We start from the raw sequence: 19,880 nt of genomic DNA, 5'->3' as shown, positions 1-19,880 counted from the left end.
GCTCTTCTCACCACAAAATACATTCTTAAATCTAATAGCTGACTTATAATTGAAGGGTCCCTAGGGCCCACAGTGGGCAAGCTGAAGGGGTCCTATGTAGGCTTGGTGGATGTGGATATTCTGCAGTGGTGTTTGATGGTTGCTTGTGGATATACATAGGTACCTTTTCTTACGAGGCCTTACATCATTCAGTTGAGCATCCTCCTCCACAGCCATACATAGGTCTTTTATAAGCGTCTCAAGACTTTGCTTTTAGTTTATAGGTAACTTGAATCAGGAAGATGAAGTGGTTTTCTGAAAATAAACTTCCAGAAGTAAGTGAAACCTAGACATTCAGTTTTTCTTTATCAACAAATTCAGGCTGAATCCTCAACCCAAATGAAAACCATATGTTATTAATACCTAAATTCCATTTTAAGTAGACATGGCTGTAATGAAATTGTTTCCTAAAGAATCAATGGTGATTATACCATTTACTTAGAAGTAAGACAAGGTCATGAGTAGAACCCAGAAGTGCTTGTTTAAGCAACAGTTCATGAGATGGTGCTTACTTTTTTTAAATGGGAAAACAGAAACCAGAGGAAAATCTATTGGAATAATTTTTTTTTTTTTTTAAAAAAGCCCCCTGCCCCCATGAAGAGCCTGAGCTGTACAAAAAGCACAGATGAAGGTGTGTATTGCTTGAGGTCTTTTAGCTAACGTTGCCTTAGAGGAGGGCAGCACTATGAAACTGTTGCCCACCAGGATTATTTAAGGCAGCTTTTGAATACCCCAGGGAAAAACTGAATGAGTAGGTATCTGCTTCAAATGCTATGTTCTCACAGTTTATGTCAAACTAATACATCTTCTGCCATTACCAAGTGTACAGTTTGGGATCTGAAGGTTTTCTGTTGGAAATGGGTACTTCAAATCACTTTCCTAGAGTAACCCAAAGACAGTGTACTTTCCGTGACAGAGAAGGGTCACATCCCCTACATGGAAGAAAACATGATAAAAGTAATTCTCAAAAAGTTTTGTTTAGAGAGCTTGTTCTAATTCTTTCATTGAAATTTGAAGTATCTTGAATTATTCACAGCCTAACAACTAATAATAATCAACGTTTGTTGTTGTGGAGGTTTCTTACAGCATTCCCCATGTTCTAGTTGAAAGTTGTGGGACATGTCAGTTGTTATCTCCCAACATAAACTTTTCACTTACAGCCAGGGTGGGTCTCTGATTAAATGTAAAATTAAAATTGTATTTGTGATCCATAGTGTGAAGTACAGTCAGTAGAGAAAGAACCCCAATACTAACTAAAAATTCTGCGTAAATGAAAAGGGAAAACATTTCCTAGATTGAGGAGAAGAAAAAATATTTAGAAAAATAACATTCGTTAGGACATTGAATTTAGGACTGACTGTAAAAAGTAATTAGATCATTACCTAGATATTGTTAATTTGGCTTGAGACTAAATGATAGACCTTTAAAGTAAAATTAATTCAGTTTTTAATTACAGTCGGAACTTTTTTGAGTATTTTAAGGAATGAAGTTAGAAAGCATTGAGTTTCAAGTGTTTGTGAGGAAATAAAAGTTTCATCATTTTGATAATTTATCCTTTTCCCCATTGTCTCTTATTTGCTGGTTGAGAGTGCCCAGTGTAATTTAGCTGTGTAGGTCATCTAAGGAATTGTATCCCAGGCAGTAAGATAGATGGAGTCTCATGTCTACTGTTCCAGGTTTATCTTCAGTATTTTGGTAGGAATAAATGCTTAGAATGTAATTAAGTAGCATTTAATCTTGTATGCCAGATGTAAATGCAAGCAGGAATCATTTTCTGCAAGCAGGAATGCAAGCAGGAATCATTATCTCAATTGAGGTGGGTAAATATCCCAAAGATGCAGAAAAGAAAGGTCTTTCATGATACCTGGGTGGTGTTCTCCAGTATAGGAGGTGTGAGATCTTTATAAATGGAGAGAACTAATTGAAGACACTTTCCCCCACCTCTCTCCTCAGGGACCTGACAAACAATCGGATAGGATGTCTAAATGCAGACATATTTCGAGGACTTACCAATCTGGTTCGGCTGTAAGTACCTTTTCTTTCCTATTAAAATATAAGGAGGCATTTGAACCAGTACCCAAATGTTTATGAGCAACTATGATGTGTTCCATCTTGAAGTAGCAACTGCAGGGTTGTAGAGGCAATAAGGGACCAGGGAGCTCACGGTTTAGTCATGGAAAGGCAGTGTCCTCAGAGTATAATGCAGGTGGAGGAGCACTTATCCGAGATGCTTAGGAACAGCGCATTTCAGATTTTAATTTTTTTTTTTCTGGATTTTGGAATATTCGTTACACCTAGTGAGGTATCTTGGGGGTGGTACCCAAATCTAAACACAAAACATGACTTCCAGTAATTGTTTGGAATAGAATAACTTGGATGTTAGTGAATAATAAAATCATATGGAGACATGAAGGTAAAACAAATACTCCATTGTTTTAGTCATATCTCCCCGAGTTAGCTTCTGTTAGTGATCTGATATATATACTTTCATATTTTCTTTTTGTTGACCCCACAGATATAGAAACACATGCATAGGGTTTTTTAAATGCATCTTATCTGAACTTTTTATTTTAAAAAAAGAAAGCCCTAAAGGCATATATACAAGCAGGAGCTGTCACTGCCCCCGTCACCCTTCCCTCTCCACACTAGGTTCTCCATCTGCATGAGTGTCACTCTGTCCCACATCTGAAGGATTCAGCCTGGACCCTGGAGGAGCTCTCTGCCCTGCTGTGCCCTCAACTTGATTCTTGAGAACACTGGTTCTGAATTCTGTCCATTCTTGATGCTGCAACAGGCATCTAACAGATCCTAGGGGGCGGTGGAGGTTGATCATGCTGCCATTTCCTAGAGCCCTCTGTCCCATTTTAATGTTATAGGCACGTGAAGGTCAGGTGAGCATCCTGAGTAGGCCCCCACCATGATTCCTATCTGCCCCTCCCTGTTTCTAGCTGCCAGAGGCACCCAAGCAACATGCTCTCTGCTTCAGCCCCTGAATTCATGGTCAGGTTTGGAAGAAATATCCTGTTCAGTCAAGTGGATGTAGCAAAGCACTCAAGACTGGAGCATTGGATTCAGGAGTTTAATTCATGTGAAACTCCACAGGGTTAGGTTATTAAGCTACCTGATGTGGGGTACTGGAGGTCAGGTAATTTGCCCAAGCCCAGCCTTGCAGTGTATTCCGAGTCTCCCTTAGCTCCTGGGCTCTGGCCATTCTGTTCTTGTTTCTACCAGTGAGGGTGTGTTGCTGCTGCTGATCATGGTTCTTTACGTCTTCTTGCTGCTAAAATTTAATTCTTGTGATTTCTTATTTATTTTTACTGTTCTCTTTGCTGCTTTCCTTAAATAATGCTGAGTGAACACATGAAGAGTAATTCCAGTGGGAATTTAGTATACCTTTTAGAAAAAGGTAGACAGATAAAATCCTTCTCTAGCATTAGTCCATTTTTTAAAAATTTGTTTACTAGTTCATATTAAATGTTAAGGATGATTTCTTCAACCTCAGAGGAAATATTTACTAGTAGCTCCCCCTTTGTAAGAGTTAAAACAACTTTCATGAGTTCTTGATAATATTATGTAATGATCATAGAATATTTCTAAAAGTTTAAAATAGTAAAAAATGATACATGCCTATTTATTTATTTATTTATTGGTTCTTCTTAGTTATACATTGAAAATAGAATCCATTTTGATAAAATTATATGAACATGGAATATGTCTTATTCTAATTAGGTCTCCATTCTTGTGGGAGTATATGATGGTGGAATTCATTTAGGTATGTACCAGTATTTTTAAAAGTGAAATTATTTTTCTTTCCCCCCAGGAATCTTTCAGGGAATTTGTTTTCTTCACTTTCTCAAGGAACTTTTGATTATCTTGGCTCATTACGATCCTTGTAAGTAAGAATTCTTTGTCCTGTTTAACATGTGTTGATTTTTGAAAATTAATATCACTTATTATGTGGTCAAAGATATTTCATAAGCAATATCTTGTGAGTTTTCAAAAATTAGGCTCTTACTTGAGGGCCTGCGTTAACATGGAAAAGCATACAGTAAATCTCAGTAATGCATTTCAGACTGGAATGGCTAGTTTTTCCTCACAATACCGTATCAGTGAAATCTATATTCAGAGTAAATAAATGGGTAATTGTTTCTTTCTGCCTTTTCAAATCAGGAAATGTTTTTGTGGTTTGACTAATTAAATCCTCAAAGTATAAACTATTCCTTCCTACGAAGACTTTGTTGCAGGGTATTTTATACCGTAAGGATTCAGTTTTATCCTGCAATCCCTGCTGTACACTGAATCTACAATTTATTACTGATGTTTCTAGGGGTGTTCACTGAGAAGACTTGCTTTATGAAGTCAATGTAAGAGCTTCATACAGTTCTCTGTCGCTTTAGAATTGGTTCATTTTTTTTCCCCCTCGGATGCAATTTTGTTAACTGAGAGATTGCACAAGAGTTATTTTGAAAGTAAATGTATATCAAGATAAACCTTAATCTATCCCAAATTATGTTACACTAATTTCTGTTGGAATTATACTTCAGTTTGTTGTTTTTAAAATTTTCATTGTCTGTAATATATGGAATTGAATCCTTTTCTAGGGGAAAAAATTCTTCTCTTCCAGATGCCTCCTTTTAATATGTGCTAAGTTCTCTCTTTCTTCCCAGCCCCTCCCCCCTTATCTTCATCATTGTCCTCATCTTTTTTGTAGTGCTAGGGACTGAACCCAGAACTTGAGTGTGTTAGGCCAGTGTTCTACCCCTGAGCTCTGCCCCAGCCCCTTTTCTTTTCTGAACCTGTCATTAGAGTCTCATGTAGCAGTTGCCATTGGATGTAGCCAGTGGGTTCCAGCTTATTACCATCCTGCAGGAGGTGTATGCACTAAAGTCCCCTCAGGTCACTATTATCTGGTCTTCTTGCCACAACTGTTCTTATCCAGAGGGCTGCCTATGTGTGAAAATAGCTCCTTTCGACCTTTTGACTCCTTTTGATACACTTAGTGGGCTCAAGTCAGCTGTTTCTCTGTTTTTTTTTTTTTTGTTTGTTTGTTTGTTTGTTTGTTGCAGTGCTAGAATGGATTCAAGGACCTGGAGCAGGCTAGGCGAGCACTCTACCCCTGAGCCGCATCTCAGCCCACTCTGAAGTTTAGGAAATAAGATTGCATGCTGGGTGCAGTGGCACACGCCTATACTCTCAGCTGTTTGGGAGACTGAGGCAGAAAGATTATAAGCTTGAGGCCAGCCTGTGCCAAATGGGGAGACTCTGTCTCAAAATGAAATAAAAGGCAGGGGATGTAGCTCAGTGATGGAGTGCTTGCCTAGCATGTATGAGGACCTGCGTTCCATCCCTGGTACCATGGGGAAAATTTAAAAAGGAAAAAGAAAGAGGAAGGAAGGAGAGGGGATGAGTAGAAGCAAGGAAGATGGCAAAGGATAATCTGCCTTCTGAGATTTTTGAGCAGCTGGAACGTGGCATGTATTTCCAGCCCAGAACTGGGAAACATGGCAGTGTTTGTACTCAGCAGTGTTAGGAACTGAACTGACCAGAAGGTGGAGCTTTCAGAATTAGAAGCCAGCCAGGTTTTCTGTCATTGTCTGTACACTTATCTTCCCTTGGCTTTGTTTCATCATGTCCCTTTTTTCCTTTTTTTCCCCCTGTGCTAACACCCTGTTAGAAGCATGCACACGGAGGCTTGCTGTTTGCACTTGGTTGGTTTGTTTTTATCAGGCATGTTCCGTTCTATCTTAGTATGTTTTGTTCTTCCTGTTCTATTCTCCATGCTGGCAGGGGCAGCATCTTGTAGTTTTTTCTTAGCTGGATGCATATGGCATATGAAGAGTCAGGGCTTAGCAAAAGGAGTGCCTGCAGGTTATTGTGCTTGTGTCCACGCTTTGTGTGTGTACCCTTTCTTTGGGTATTTCATCCGACCTCAAATTATGATGCTTTTTCTGCCTCATATAAAGATAATTCTCTGCTTTCTTTCATATGAAATATGCAGTATTATTTATTTAGTTAGTTTTGGTGGTACTGGGGATCAAACCCAAGGCTTCAGGCATTCTGGGCAAATGCTCAACACTGAACTACATTCCCCAGTCCAATTGTGAAGTATTCTTATTTTCCTGTTTGTGATTTGTTGAGTCTTTATCTTTTAAGCCATGGTGTCACTTGTTGCATAGGAGGAGAAGGAAAGGTCAGAAATAGTCTCTATCCTTGAATGTATAATCTAGTCAGACATCAAAGAATTTAAGCACACTGAGGGCTGGGGTTGTGGCTCAGCATGTGTGACACTGGGTTCGGTGCTCAGTACCACATGAAAATAAATAAAATAAAAATATTGTGTTCATCTACAACTAAAAAAAATATTAAAAAAAGAATACAGCCACATAGAACATTCCTATATTACTTTATGGTGCTATTTCATTGCCAAAATCAACAGGGGAGATTGTAAGCATTTAGACCTTTCAGCCATGAATATACTGAAAAATTGGGGAAAGGCTTCAAGATCCAAAATTATTGCCAAATTCCTAGAGGCTTGGTAGACAAAAAGGATGGGGCCTTGGTATTGAACTCTGGAGCTGTGGGGCTTGTTGCGTGGATGAGGATGTCTGGCAGATAGTTTTTCTTTGCATTCCAACTTCTATCAAAAGCAGAGTTCCAGGTCAGTGGGGGACAGTGTTGGAGGCAGGTCCTTGGAAAGATGACCGTAACTAGTTAGTGGTATATGCTAGAGGCATAGTAGAAGTATTGTGGTTTCCGGCAAAGAAGCAAACCAAGATAAAGCATGGTGCCATTTCATTTTTTTCACGATAATCTCCAAATTGTATTTTACAGAGAATTTCAGACAGAGTATCTTTTGTGTGACTGCAACATATTGTGGATGCATCGCTGGGTAAAGGAGAGGAACATCACTGTGCGGGACACCAGGTGTGTTTATCCTAAGTCACTGCAGGCCCAGCCAGTCACAGGAGTGAAGCAGGAGCTATTGACATGCGGTAAGGGAGAAATCAAAACTGAGAAAGCATTTACTGTGTTTTGACTTGCTACCGTGTTTTTCTTGACAAACTGTAAAATTCTTTTAATGGAACTGAAGTACAATCATTAATCTTTGAGGATTTGATAATATTGGGTTTATGCCAGCAAGTAAGCCAGCTGGATTAGAGAGCATTACTTTTTCGATTGGTCTTTAAGTTAACGGCTCTTAGGTTCTGAAAAGTTTTCTTTATGAAAAGTGATTTAAAAAATAGTGTAGGTAATTCACACTTTGCATTGGCAGACCAGGAAGTTTCAGGATGTCCACAGATTGTTTGTTGGCAGGAGTGTGACATGATGGAACCTTTTTTGTTTTTTGTTTTTTGTTTTTTTTTTTGTGGTGCTGTACCTCAAACCCAGTACATCCTGCATGATAGACAGGGGCTCTACCCACTGAACTGTACCTGCACCCTGTGGCACAGTGCTTTTTAAAGTTTCTATAGTTCAGCCAAGTGTCAGTGTCCCTAAGGTAGTGATGCAGTGCAGTTAGATCTTATAATTTTATGTCTTGCTAATTCTTAGGAAATGATCACCTGTGTATGTAAATAATCAAGACTATAAATTACATCCTAAGTTCTCAAAAAAAAAAAATAGAGGAATAGTTTAATTACTTTTGACATGTTCATTCAGTGAGGTAATATGTTCCTATTGAATATCTGAAAACATGAGAGAAATAACACATTTACCATGTACTAAGTGGAGTTGGTGGGGGGGATGAGAACAACCCATAAACCCACAGTAATTCCTATAATAATACAGTTAGATGCCAGCCCAGTCTTTGTGTTTGAAAAGAAAAAATCATGCCATTCTTTTTCTCTTTATTATCATTATTTTTGTTATTTAACAAGTAAAATATGCTCATTGAAAATTAAGATTTATGAGAAGAAACAAAAAAATTAAGAAAAATCAAAACCCCTTTGTACATTCTTACCACTCGAAGATAGCGAGTGTTGAGACGTTGGTGTGTTATCTTCTGCACCTTTTCCCTTTGTTTTGTTTGTTTGGTTGGTTTGCAGTGCTGGGGATCATACCAGGGAGTCACCACTGAGCCTCTTCCTCAGCCTAAGAAGCAGGACTCCTGTGTTTTGACAAAAATATTCTCTAATGACATTTTTCTAGCTTTTCAAAAATTGAAATAATGTAAACTTACCTCCTTATTGTATAAAATAGATGCATTCTAATGCATTGTACAGAGGTAGCCATAATTTAATAGCTTCCTATTACTGCATATTTAACTTGTTGTTTTCTCAATCCATAAATAATGCAGTGATTAATGTCTTTGAATATATTTTTGTATATTTGCAATTATTCTTTAGGATATACACTGTTAGAATTGTGTTAAACAAATGAACTAACATTTTAAAGGCTTTCAATAAACTAATGCTGTTAGTGTACATTTTCACAAATATATTTAAAATCTTTTCATTTTTCTGACTGGAAGGAAATATATCATTTTTCAAAAAACGATTATAAAATATGGGATTTTAAAAGACATTTTTTCTTAAATGTTCTAAATTTTCCACGGTGAATGTGCATTACTCTTACAGCCAGAAACCAGTGTTTTAATCAAAGGTAATATAATGTTCAAATGTATTTTAAAATTGTTTCAGCATCTACTTATCCCTAGTTTCATGCTCTGGACTTAAGTTTTACATTTTTTTCTTTTCTCTTGCTTCAGTGATCATCTGATAGTTTTATAATACCTAAGAGGAAAAAGTATAAATATTAGAACTTGAGTATGTATTGGTTTCCTTTTAATTTTACTTAATTTTGTTTGCACCTGTGAGCCACTTTTCTTAGTCTGTGTTTTGTTACTATTACAGAAAACCTGAACTTCATTAAAAAAGAGATTCATTTAGAAGGAAAAGAAAAAAATCCCCCCCCCCCCAAAAAAAAAAAACGAGAAATAAGACATAAATGAAAGAGAAACTCTAAGTTTCTTTTCCGAAACTTAAATTTCAAAATTGGGAAGGCCCATTGGGTTGGCCTCTGGTGAGGGGCTTGTGGCAGATGGCATGACAGGTGAATGTGTGGGAGCAGAAGGTTGCATTTCAAGATAGCACCTGAGAGCAATTTAGGGGGCAAGCTCAGGCTGTTCTAGCAACTTGCTCTTTGGAGAAGAAGATGCTTGGTTTTCTAAGAGACCAGCATTGCTTCTGAGGACAGGTGCCCCAGTGACCTGAGAACCCCCCACTTGGCCCCATCTTATAAAGGCTGCATCACCTTTCACCTTGCTGAACCAGGGACCAAGCATCCAATACCCGAGCCCTTGGGGAGCACACCCAAACCAGAGCACCACTCAGCTCAATAGCAGCCATCCCTAGGAACAATGGTGATTACTGAGGGATGGTCATTTTTTTCTGTTATAATTGTCCTTGTTTTACTCTCTAGATCCGCCCCTTGAACTACCCTCATTTTATATGACTCCATCACATCGGCAAGTTGTGTTTGAAGGAGACAGCCTTCCCTTCCAGTGCATGGCTTCATACATTGACCAGGACATGCAAGTGCTGTGGTATCAGGACGGGCGAATAGTTGAAACTGATGAATCTCAAGGCATCTTTGTTGAAAAGAACATGATTCACAACTGCTCCTTGATTGCAAGGTAAAATTTTTTTTAGATGAAGATTCATCTCTGGATTTTATTTACCCTTTTGGAGTTGCCATGTTTAGTTGGAAATGCAGATTAATATTTTATCATCTTGCATTAATGCAGACATTTTGCATTTGTTCTCTGAACTATTATTCGTCTTTTAAAATTAAATAGACATCTTCCCATCCACTTTTGGAAGAAACTCTATAAAAGAGAAACACTTAAAAAGCTGGAAATTTTTTTCACTTAAAGCCTTCAGAAGAAATATGTACACTTTTTGTGCCAAACCTTATTTTCTTAACTATTTCCTGCTACTAAGCTTTTATTTTTACTTGGAAGAATTATCTGATTTTCACTGTTTTGTCTCATGATTAATACTATATTTTAAGATACTTCTCTCTACCTACTAGTATAAAAGAATATGCTATCTGAACTGTCAACCCCATGGTTGGTATGAGCACCAAAATAGTTAATTTGAGCTTTATAAAAAAGGCTTACAATATATGTGATGTTATCACCCATCAGTTATTTTATTTTGGTGAGATTTTTACTTGTAGACATTGAATTTTCCCCCTTCTTCCTTCTCTCCCTTCTTCCTGGTTGAATTTTTATTCTAGTAGAGCTATAGCTTCCAAACTCTGCCAGGGCACAGATGCCATAAGAAAATTGCTGAGAAAGTACAGGTTCTCTTGAGTTGTTTCAAGTCTGATAAATTCTGAGGTCAACTTTTCTAGTTTATAATTCCTTTCTTGGAACTTTTTTATGTATTACAATCATATTTTCATTTATGTCTTAATTCTCGTTTTGGGTTTTTTTTCTTTTCCTTCTAATGTCTGCCACTTTTAACAACTGAATCATCATTACTGTTTTTCTTTAGAATATGGTCTATATTTTCCTATATTTCAAAAATATAATTTATTTGTCTAGTGATAATTTTGGATTATATCCTGAACAATACTTCTATGGTATCCTGGATATTGCTTCTTAGCCAACAAATTCTAAAATATTTACTCTCTGGCCTGTGAAGAAAAAGTTTGCTGACTCCTAACTCTGGGTTCCATTTCATTTTTCTGAGAAGAGTTCATTTTTGTTTGGTCAGGCAATAGCTTTGCTAAACTCAAACTCTGATAGGTGGCAACTGAAATCTTGGTGTCTGTCCTACCTGTGTATATACCCACAGATCAGTAACAGATATGGGTGGATTTGCATCCTTGGAAGTTTATGTTTCTAGACAGGCTACTTCCTCCCTCCTTCTGCCTCTCCCCGCTCTGTTTTTTAAGTCACTAAGATTGTGGTCTGTTTGAGTGGGGCCTGCCCTTTGTTGGGGGCGAGGGGCGGTGTGCACATTTAAAAGGTTTCTGGGAATGGAGATCAGTAGAGGAAAAGGATCAAGAAGTGGGGAGGGAGAAGGGAAGCGCTGTGGAATAATATCGGCCAAATCATATTGTTACATATGTGTGTATGTACACATGTAACAACAAATCCCATCAATATGTACCACTATAATGCACTGATAAATAAATGTGGGGCTGGGAAATAAATAAAAAGTTTTTTGGTTCCTCTCCAGTGCTAATCCATTCTTCCTAATATCAGCTCCTCTACATTTTCTGCTTGCTTTTGATCACTGGTCATGTGTTCAGATAGTTGTTATTTTTATTATTTGTTCAGAGTTTGAGTATTAATTATAGGAAGTGTGGTTTAGTAGGGGCTATTCAACCATCCCCAGAAGCAGAATTCCATTATTAGGGGATAAAATTGATAGAGATGATATGTTCATGTTATACTATTTTTACTGTGCTGTTAATTTCCCAGGCATGTACATATGTCAAAATTCATAAGATTGTACACTCTTAAGCAGTTTATGGTATAAAATAGACAATAATTGATATACAATGCACCAATCAGTCTTGAAAAACAAGCTAGACTTTGTTCTATATAAAAGAATTTTGATTTAATTTATAGTCACAGTTGTGTGACTATAAAGCAATTAAATTTACTTTATAAATCTAATAATAATCTGCAGGTTATGCTCAAATTATTGTAAATTCTTTATAGTAGTACAAAAACAATTTCTAAGGATAGCAACTCAGCTATTTTTATAATAATGTTGTTGGTAGAAACTTTTGACTAAAGTGAAAATCTTGTGAAGACTGCAAAGTTCTTTACCTAGACTTAGCCCAGAATAATAAAAGAAGTTTCAGGAGACAGAAGTGTGTAACTTTTAAATCGGAGGGAGCTATCTATTGATTTTTCATTGGTTTCTTCATGTCATTGATCCTTCTAATCAGTAAGAATTGGTGGTTGTAGTTCTCTTAGAAGATGAAATTGAAATTATTTTTCTTCCTAAATTTCCTTAAATCTCTAAATCTGTTTCCTGGAGGAGTCCTGGAGATTTTATCCCAGTGATTGCCTTTATTTATTTTTTATTGTTTTTAATTTTGATGGGGGGTACCAGGGATTGAACTCAGGGGCACTTGACTGCTGAGCCACATCACCAGTCCTATTTTGTATTTTATTTAGAGACAAGGTCTCACTGAGTTTCTTAGTACCTCTCTTTTGCTGAGACTAGCTTTGATCTCATGATCCTCCTGCCTCAGCCTCCAGAGCTGCTGGAATTACAGGTGTGTGCCACTGCGCCTGGCCCAGTAATTGCATTTAGACACTGAGGTATTGCTAAATGCTGTCCACAAACATCTTTGTCTTATGACTACAGTTCCCAAAGCCAGGTGTTCATGTGCCTGGGGACACCACACTGAATCCATGGAAGATCTGCAAGCATTTGTGGTGGTGGAGGAGTGCATACTGAATTTCTGAGCTTGACATTTGATGGACAGCACTCAGCCCTGAACCCCCCGCCATGTGCAGAGTCAGATTCATATCATTACTGTGCTCCTTTTGTTGGAGTCACATTTTGAGATGTGGGATTTTTTTGGCAGTTGCCATGGTCCAAAATGGGTACTGTGTGAAAATTATTGTGGAACAGGATATAGGGGTGCCACTGCCTTTATGAATCCGAGATTTGAATTTTATTTATTTATTTTCTGAGTATGCAGTGGGCACTCATTCTGTCAGGAAGTTGTGGTTATGTAAGAGTGAAATAAAAGGGCTGGGGGGTAGCGCGCTCGCCTGGCATGCGTGCGGCCCGGGTTCGATCCTCAGCACCACATACCAACAAAGATGTTGTGTCTGCTGAGAACTAAAAAATAAATATTAAAAAAAATTCTCTCTCTCTCTCTCTCCTCTCTAACTCTCTCCTCTCTCTTAAAAAAAAAAAAGAGTGAAATAAAAATTCTATTTCAAATTTATGTGTTGTTTTTTCAAATAGCTACTAAATTAATGTTTTTTCAATAACTACTAAATTATTTTCAAATAGCTACTAAATTGTTAGAGACACAGTCTTGGATTTTTTTTTCACCCCAAACTGAGGAAGTTTGGAAGCCTCTGGATCAAGGATGATTTTTACTGACAAACTTTCTATACACATTTTCCTAGTTGAGCATAGCCATGTAAAATAGAATGTTTGCAGACTTTATGGTTATTTAAATTTAATGTCAGACTTTTCATTCACTTGATCTTGAAAATGTTTATTATAGTTACTGACCTCTTTTGCACATTTTTAAAGATAATAAACATATTTGATAAATCAGAATAGGACAGTGCCTTGGAGTCTTTATAAGAACATTTTCTGCAGAGATCAATGGTTTAGGAGACCAGACAAATGTATCTTAACTGAAAGACATACTTTTATAAGTTAATTAAAATGCTAAATGCTATATGTTTTAAGTTTTATCATTTGTGTCTACATAACAGCAAAGTAGAGTGGGTCATGTGGGTTGGTAAAGGTTAATTGAAGGTTCTGACATTTGCTCTTTGATTAATAGGTTTTATATTAGAGAATTACAATTTCATCTTGAAAATGGGATTTCCTGACAGTTATTTGGAAATATAGGTGTTTAACCGGGCATGGTGGGCCACACTTATAATTCTTGCTATTACAGAGGTCAAGGTGGGAGAATTTTTAGTTTAAGAAAAGCTTGGGCAACTCAGAAAAACCCAGTCTCAAGTAAAATGAAAAGAAATACATCTGTCTTATAAATAGAAATATACCTTTACATGGAATCCACCTTAGGAACGCATCAGTTGTTCATTCACTGAATCTTTTTAGAGATTAAATGGTTGTTTTCAGGGTAATCCTTCTTCTGTAGAATAATTTACCTTTAGTATTTTCTTTCTTTTTTAAATATTAATTTTTAAGTTGTAGTTGAACACAATACCTTTATTTTAATAATTTTTACGTGATGCTGAGGAGTGACCCAGGACCTCACACGTGCAAGGCAAGTGCTTTACTGCTGAGCCACAACCCCAACCCTACCTTTAGTATTTTCTTGATTTCATAATTCACATAGTACTGTCCTTCCTTCATGCTTGAGTATTTTTGCTCAAGATTCTTTTTGAGAATCTCTGAGAAGGTAGGTGTGACTTGGAAGCCTTATGTTGGCTGAGGAAGTACAGCACTATTTTGGCCTTTGGGCTCTTGGCTCCTTTCCCTTCCCTAGGCTGGAAGGAGAGGCCTTCAGCATCGTGACCACTGCACTCTGTACATACTCCTGTCACTGCCCCAACCTCCTGTTTTAGGAATCTGTTCCCTTGGGTGTTTTGACTTGCCACTGAGGGACTTACATTGGGGGGGGGGGGGCTGTTTCTTTATTTGTTTTTATCTAGCAAGTGCTTGGCTCAAGTGTGCATTCAGTTACCTTTGCTAGGTGACTGATTGAAGCCCACAATCTCTCTCTTACTGCCTAACCATAATTTCTCTATTTTTAAAATCTTTTTTTTCCCCCATGCAGTGCCCTAACCATTTCTAATATTCAGGCTGGATCTACTGGAAATTGGGGCTGTCATGTCCAGAGCAAACGCGGGAACAACACAAGAACTGTCGATATTGTGGTCTTAGAAAGCTCTGCACAGTACTGTCCTCCGGAGAGGGTGGTCAATAATAAAGGTGATTTCAGGTCAGTGACACGGAAAGTACTTCAAAAGTCTTGATTTGTCCTAAGTCTTTTTATTCTCAAAGGTACATAATTGGACTCTATTCTAAGAAACAGAATTTGAGAAATGTATATTTGTACACATATATATCCTCATATGTCTAAGAACTAGCTTTAGAATGATAATTTCAGAATTATTTGTGGAGATTGGAAAAAAAAAGAAGCCTGAACGTTATTTCAGACATAATATTTATTTATTTAACTCTCTCTCAAAATAATCATTTTAAACGAATGATTTTGTTGTGTAAGTTAAAAACCAAGACTTTAGGAAAATATTTTGGATATTCTGTTAAGATAATACAAAACTTAGGCTAATGGTTTTGTCAAGGGCTGCATTGTAGATGAACATTGAGGGTTTGGCAAGGGTTGTGAAGTCACTCACTCATAGCTGTGCTGTCCACTCAAGAGCCAATAGCTTGGAGAGATGCATATCTCATTTTCTCTCCCTACTTGTTCTTGTGGAAGCTAGGTGAGGACTTTGGAAATGAAAGGTGTTGGGGAGTCTTGAGACTGGGGAGCCCCTAGAATCTCAGGAGTTGGTTACGGGACTCTGTTAAGATGAGCTGAACAAGTTAATTTGTTTTAGTAGAAAGTTTAGAACATGTGAGAAATAACAACTTTTACCTTAGATATGTCTTACTTTCAATGTTGCTTTAGTACATTTACATCTATTATTAACTCAATATTATTTGAGGGATTTTATTAAAGATTTTATAGTTGATATGAACAAAGGGAAATATATGACTCTTTAAGGCAGCAATAAAGATTAACTGTAATTTGGCATGGTCTCTGGTGAGTTTATTGTCACCTCTTGGCTGCAATTGTAAATTTTAAGAGTTAGAAAACCCTTTGGTGTTAATCTTGCCAATCCAAGGAGAAGTATGAATAATAAATCTTATAGCTCCCTTTTTTAAATTTTGCTTTTTTAAAAATCATTCTTGGTTTTCTTTTTTTTAAGATTCTTGACATATGGAAACCAGCATTTATTATTGCCAATGAGAAGTCTTTATGTGCATTAAATATTGATCTATATTTATATTGTGTACTTTAAGGTGAAATGTTTGACATTAATTTTGTTATTTTCAGCGTCTTTTATTAAATAATCATAATTTGATGTTTCCTGTTTATGGTGAATTTTATGTTTTACTTATAATTTTTGAGTGTTTTACATTTTTAAAAATAGAAGAAAAATCTAAATATTTAACTGATTAATGAATTATTTATCTTTTGACACTCCTTAAGATATTATACAATTAAACTCCCACTGCATTAATAAGACTTAGTTTAGTGTTGCTTGATCTATTTATGTAGTTTCTGGTAATGAATTCCATTTTGATGTGACTGACATTATAATTCAGTTGTTCCTTGTTCAGCATCAGTTACAACTTGTATTAAAGATGCTTAAGTTCATTCCCAGTTTTTGAGAAATAGAGCTCAAATAACAGAGCTTTCTCCTACCCCCAAGGGGCGATGAGCCTCGTCTACAGGGCGTGCAGTCACTGCTACAGGGAGTAGTTCCCCCCATGAGTTCTGTAGTCTGCTGTGTTGAAGTCTGGAAGACCACACCCGTGTTCAGACATTGCTGGGAGGACTCCAGGGACTCAGCACAAAGCTGAACTCACAGACACAATATATAATATTAATGTATTATGGCACATGAGTGGATGGGAAGGGCAAGAGACCCAAGTAGGTGCTGGAAGAAGTCTCCTGTAGGCTTGCTTCTTTATGCCTGAAGGGGGTCACAGAGACCCACTCTGCCAGCAATTGTGAAAAGGCAGGGATCCTTCTGTAGCATTTCTGCCCAGGAGGCCCATTGGAGACACAGCACCTCTGACTTTTCCTGACAGCTGGTCCAGTAGCCCCCTCTGGTTAGCATGTATCAAAATTCCAGACTCCTCCACGGAAAGCAGGGACTCGTCCTAACCATCTAGGCAGAGTGAACGACACTCACTGGGTAACTTCAAGGGCATGTGCTGGTCACTCAGGTTCCCAGGCAACAACTGAAGAGCTGGTTTTGCAAGCAGGCCTTTCTAAGGACAGCAGTCACGGAACTGCTCTGGTACCTTTTTTTTTTTTTTTTTTTTTCACATATCCTAACCCTACAAGTATAAAAGGCCAAATTCTGTTTATTGGGCAAGAGTCTATATGCCTTATGATTATATAATGGTATAAAATAGACATAAGACCATCGGTTGCACCAACTTTCTTTTTTTCTCCATTCATAGCCAAATCTAGAAGGTTTTACAATTTTATTTCAGAAAAAATATTTTATTATTATGGTGTTGAGATATCTTTAGCAGGTGCTGGGGTTGTGGCTCAACAGTAGAGCTCTTGCCTAGTGCGAGTGAGGTCCTGGGTTCAATACTCAGCACCAAATAAAAGTAAATAAATAAAGGTATTAAAAATAGTAATTTTTATTATTAAAAAAAGAAATATACTCAGTAGATTGATTAAAACAGGCTAGTCTGTGTATACTGTTTTTCTTTTTCTCCAAGGAGTTTCGCGTCTCCTCTTGGTTTTTGTCTGTGATGATGCACGGTGTGTCCTCTCCTTGGTTTTTCCTCTGTTGTTGTTACCCTTGGTTCCCTCTGTCGTTCTAGGTTTTCTTAGACTATTCTGTCTTCACCTCTCTAGATGGCCCAGGACGTTGGCGGGCATTACCGCGTATCTGCAGTGTACCCGGAACACCCACGGCAGTGGCATCTATCCTGGAAACCCTCAGGATGAGAGAAAGGCCTGGCGCCGATGTGACAGAGGTGGCTTTTGGGCAGATGATGATTATTCTCGCTGCCAGTATGCAAATGACGTCACTAGAGTCCTTTATATGTTTAATCAGGTAACCAGATCATCTTCATATTTACTCAGGCTGTGAATAAAACATGGTGTTCCAATCTAATATGTGATTTGAAAAATTCCCCAGTGAAGTGTAATGCTTTGGTGTTACGCCCTCAGTTGACCTGTCCTCGGAATCATGCTCCATGTGCCCTTCTTCCCTTCCCATTGCTGGCTGGCCTTGTGCCTTTGATAGGGGGCCTTTGCCATCTGTGTCCACCAGGCAGAATCCCAGCACCTTCCAGTCCTCATGGAAAGCCACATCTTGAGTTCCTTTAATGATCCCTTTGTCCAGAGTGACTCCTTGGTACACTTGTGTGACTCATGTGCCTCTCACTTTTGCTTCTCTGCTCTTTGTCCTGTGTTGTTTCCCTGATCCTTAGCGGCAGCTTCCCCTTTGTGCAGTGGTTGATGTTTAAGTCAATAAATAAGCAAATACAGAATAGCACTGGCTGTGCATGTCAGTAAAGATAAGTGCTCAATAGCGGTTGCTACTCTGGTTCAGTGGGAGTGCCAAGGAGGTGTCAGTCAGTAGTACCTGGGGTACTTGGGAAAGGCATTCCAAGGTATGTCTAGAATTTGGGTGAGCTGGGAGGAGGAGATAGTGCACTGTGTTTACCGATGTGTTGTGTCTTATTATGTTTTATTCCAACGGTACAAAAATTTTCCTCTAGTTGGTTTCCTTTGAAATCCCAGTTTTCTTGAATTTGAGAAACGTGTTTTAAGGTTATGATGAGTAAGTAAGAGTTCATTCCCGTGCTTTTGAAATGCAGAGCTAAAATGTCAACCTTTTACTGGTCACTTGCCAAGTGCTGCTCTTTGCCTTCCTCTCGCAGATGCCCCTCAATCTTACAAATGCTGTGGCAACAGCTCGGCAGTTGCTGGCTTATACCGTGGAAGCAGCCAACTTTTCTGACAAGATGGATGTTATCTTTGTGGCTGAAATGATAGAAAAATTTGGAAGATTTACGAAAGAAGAAAAATCAAAAGAGGTATTTTCCCCAAGTTCAGATTTGTAGCATATATTGTCACCAAATGGAAATGGAGCCGAAGCTTTGTTTTAAAAACTGGCTTGTGTTTGCTATGTCTGAGCTGGGTATACTTTTTATTTTCCCACATTGTCATGGAGGTGTGTATACTCCAGTTAGTATGGGGACCTGTGTACTACTGCAGGGAGGAGAGGTGAGCTCAGATCTTGCACCTTGAGGTACTGTTAGGGCCTGGGGCAGCCTTCGCTCTGTTAGGGTGTGCCAGGGCTTCTTGTTTCTGACACCCATCATTTCCCTCATCCACACAACTGTGTGTCATCCTCCTGAGTGTGAGTTTAGTCATCCAGATCTTGTTGTAAACTGCCTAATTGCTTCCTGAAGAAATAGAGGCCATTGAGAGCCCTTTTTGAAGTTCCATATGGTTGGGATATACAAGTTTGAAAGTTTAATGAAATGATAGTTGAAGAGATAGATATGTTTACCCTGACTTGAATACTGCACAGTGTACACATGTGGGAAAACATCCCATGGGACCCCATAGATATATACAATTTTATGTCAGTTAATTTTTTTTTTTTTTAATTAGTGACTTTGTCAAGGGGTATATTTCAACAGGACCAAATTAAAACTATGGTATCCTTATTAACATGGTATTCTTCAGGGGAAAATAAAAAACTACATATTTTAGATTGAGTAGTAAACAAAAAAATGAAAATAATTGTATGAGGCAAGATTATTTATTGTGTTCTGAAGGTGTAAGTTTTGAGCTGTGTGAGAACTTTGTTGTTTCCTTTGTAATATAATCCCTCATACCAAAATGAACTGTAGGTAGAAGGAACCTGCCCAGTCCAAACTGGAGCACAATGCAGGGCTGAAAGAAAGCAAGCAGGTCCCAGAAGCTTCCCTCGATGTCCCAGAAGCTTCCCTCGATGTTCCAGAAGAGAGTCCTGCAGCCTCACATTTGCCTTCTAGGACAGTGTTGCCCTGTCTTGCAGAACTAGGGGCCAAACAAAACATGAATCCTTATGTAGGACACCTCCGATACATTGATATGGCTCAAAGGTAAATTATTCACTTTGTTTTCCCTATATCATTTAACCAAAGATTCTTTTTTTTTCCCCCTTCGGTAGAGTATCTTCAGGAGTCTTGGCCCTCTGATGTTAGACATCTTTCTTGTTAGGATGTAGTTGTTCAAGGAAGGAAAATAGATATGTGTACATTAATGGAACTCAGGCAAACAGGGACTTCACAGGTCAGTGGGAGGATATTTCAGTACTGTTATCTGAACTCTAGAGACTTGGGGTTTTCTAATGAGCTGTCCTGCTGTTCCATTGTGCTCCAGGCCACAGC

The 19,880-nt window shown here is 38.0% G+C and overlaps 1 protein-coding gene across 1 annotated transcript in view; it reads left to right on the top strand.

Moving 5' to 3' along the window:
• ADGRA3 (adhesion G protein-coupled receptor A3) overlaps positions 1-19,880 on the top strand; it is a 105,379-nt gene that overhangs the window by 43,905 nt on the left and 41,594 nt on the right. Inside the window, exons 4-10 of the mRNA XM_081303145.1 lie at positions 1,993-2,064; positions 3,860-3,931; positions 6,871-7,031; positions 9,460-9,673; positions 14,509-14,673; positions 17,344-17,545; positions 18,378-18,533. Of these exons, the coding sequence (XP_081159271.1) occupies positions 1,993-2,064; positions 3,860-3,931; positions 6,871-7,031; positions 9,460-9,673; positions 14,509-14,673; positions 17,344-17,545; positions 18,378-18,533 (1,042 nt within the window). The remainder of the gene's footprint in view (positions 1-1,992; positions 2,065-3,859; positions 3,932-6,870; positions 7,032-9,459; positions 9,674-14,508; positions 14,674-17,343; positions 17,546-18,377; positions 18,534-19,880) is intronic.

Source organism: Spermophilus citellus, assembly GCF_964194105.1.
Source record: "Spermophilus citellus genome assembly, chromosome: 8".
Classification (NCBI taxonomy): Eukaryota; Metazoa; Chordata; class Mammalia; order Rodentia; family Sciuridae; genus Spermophilus; species Spermophilus citellus.
Note: the sequence above shows the minus strand (reverse complement) of the source record. Positions and strands in the feature narration are given on the sequence as shown.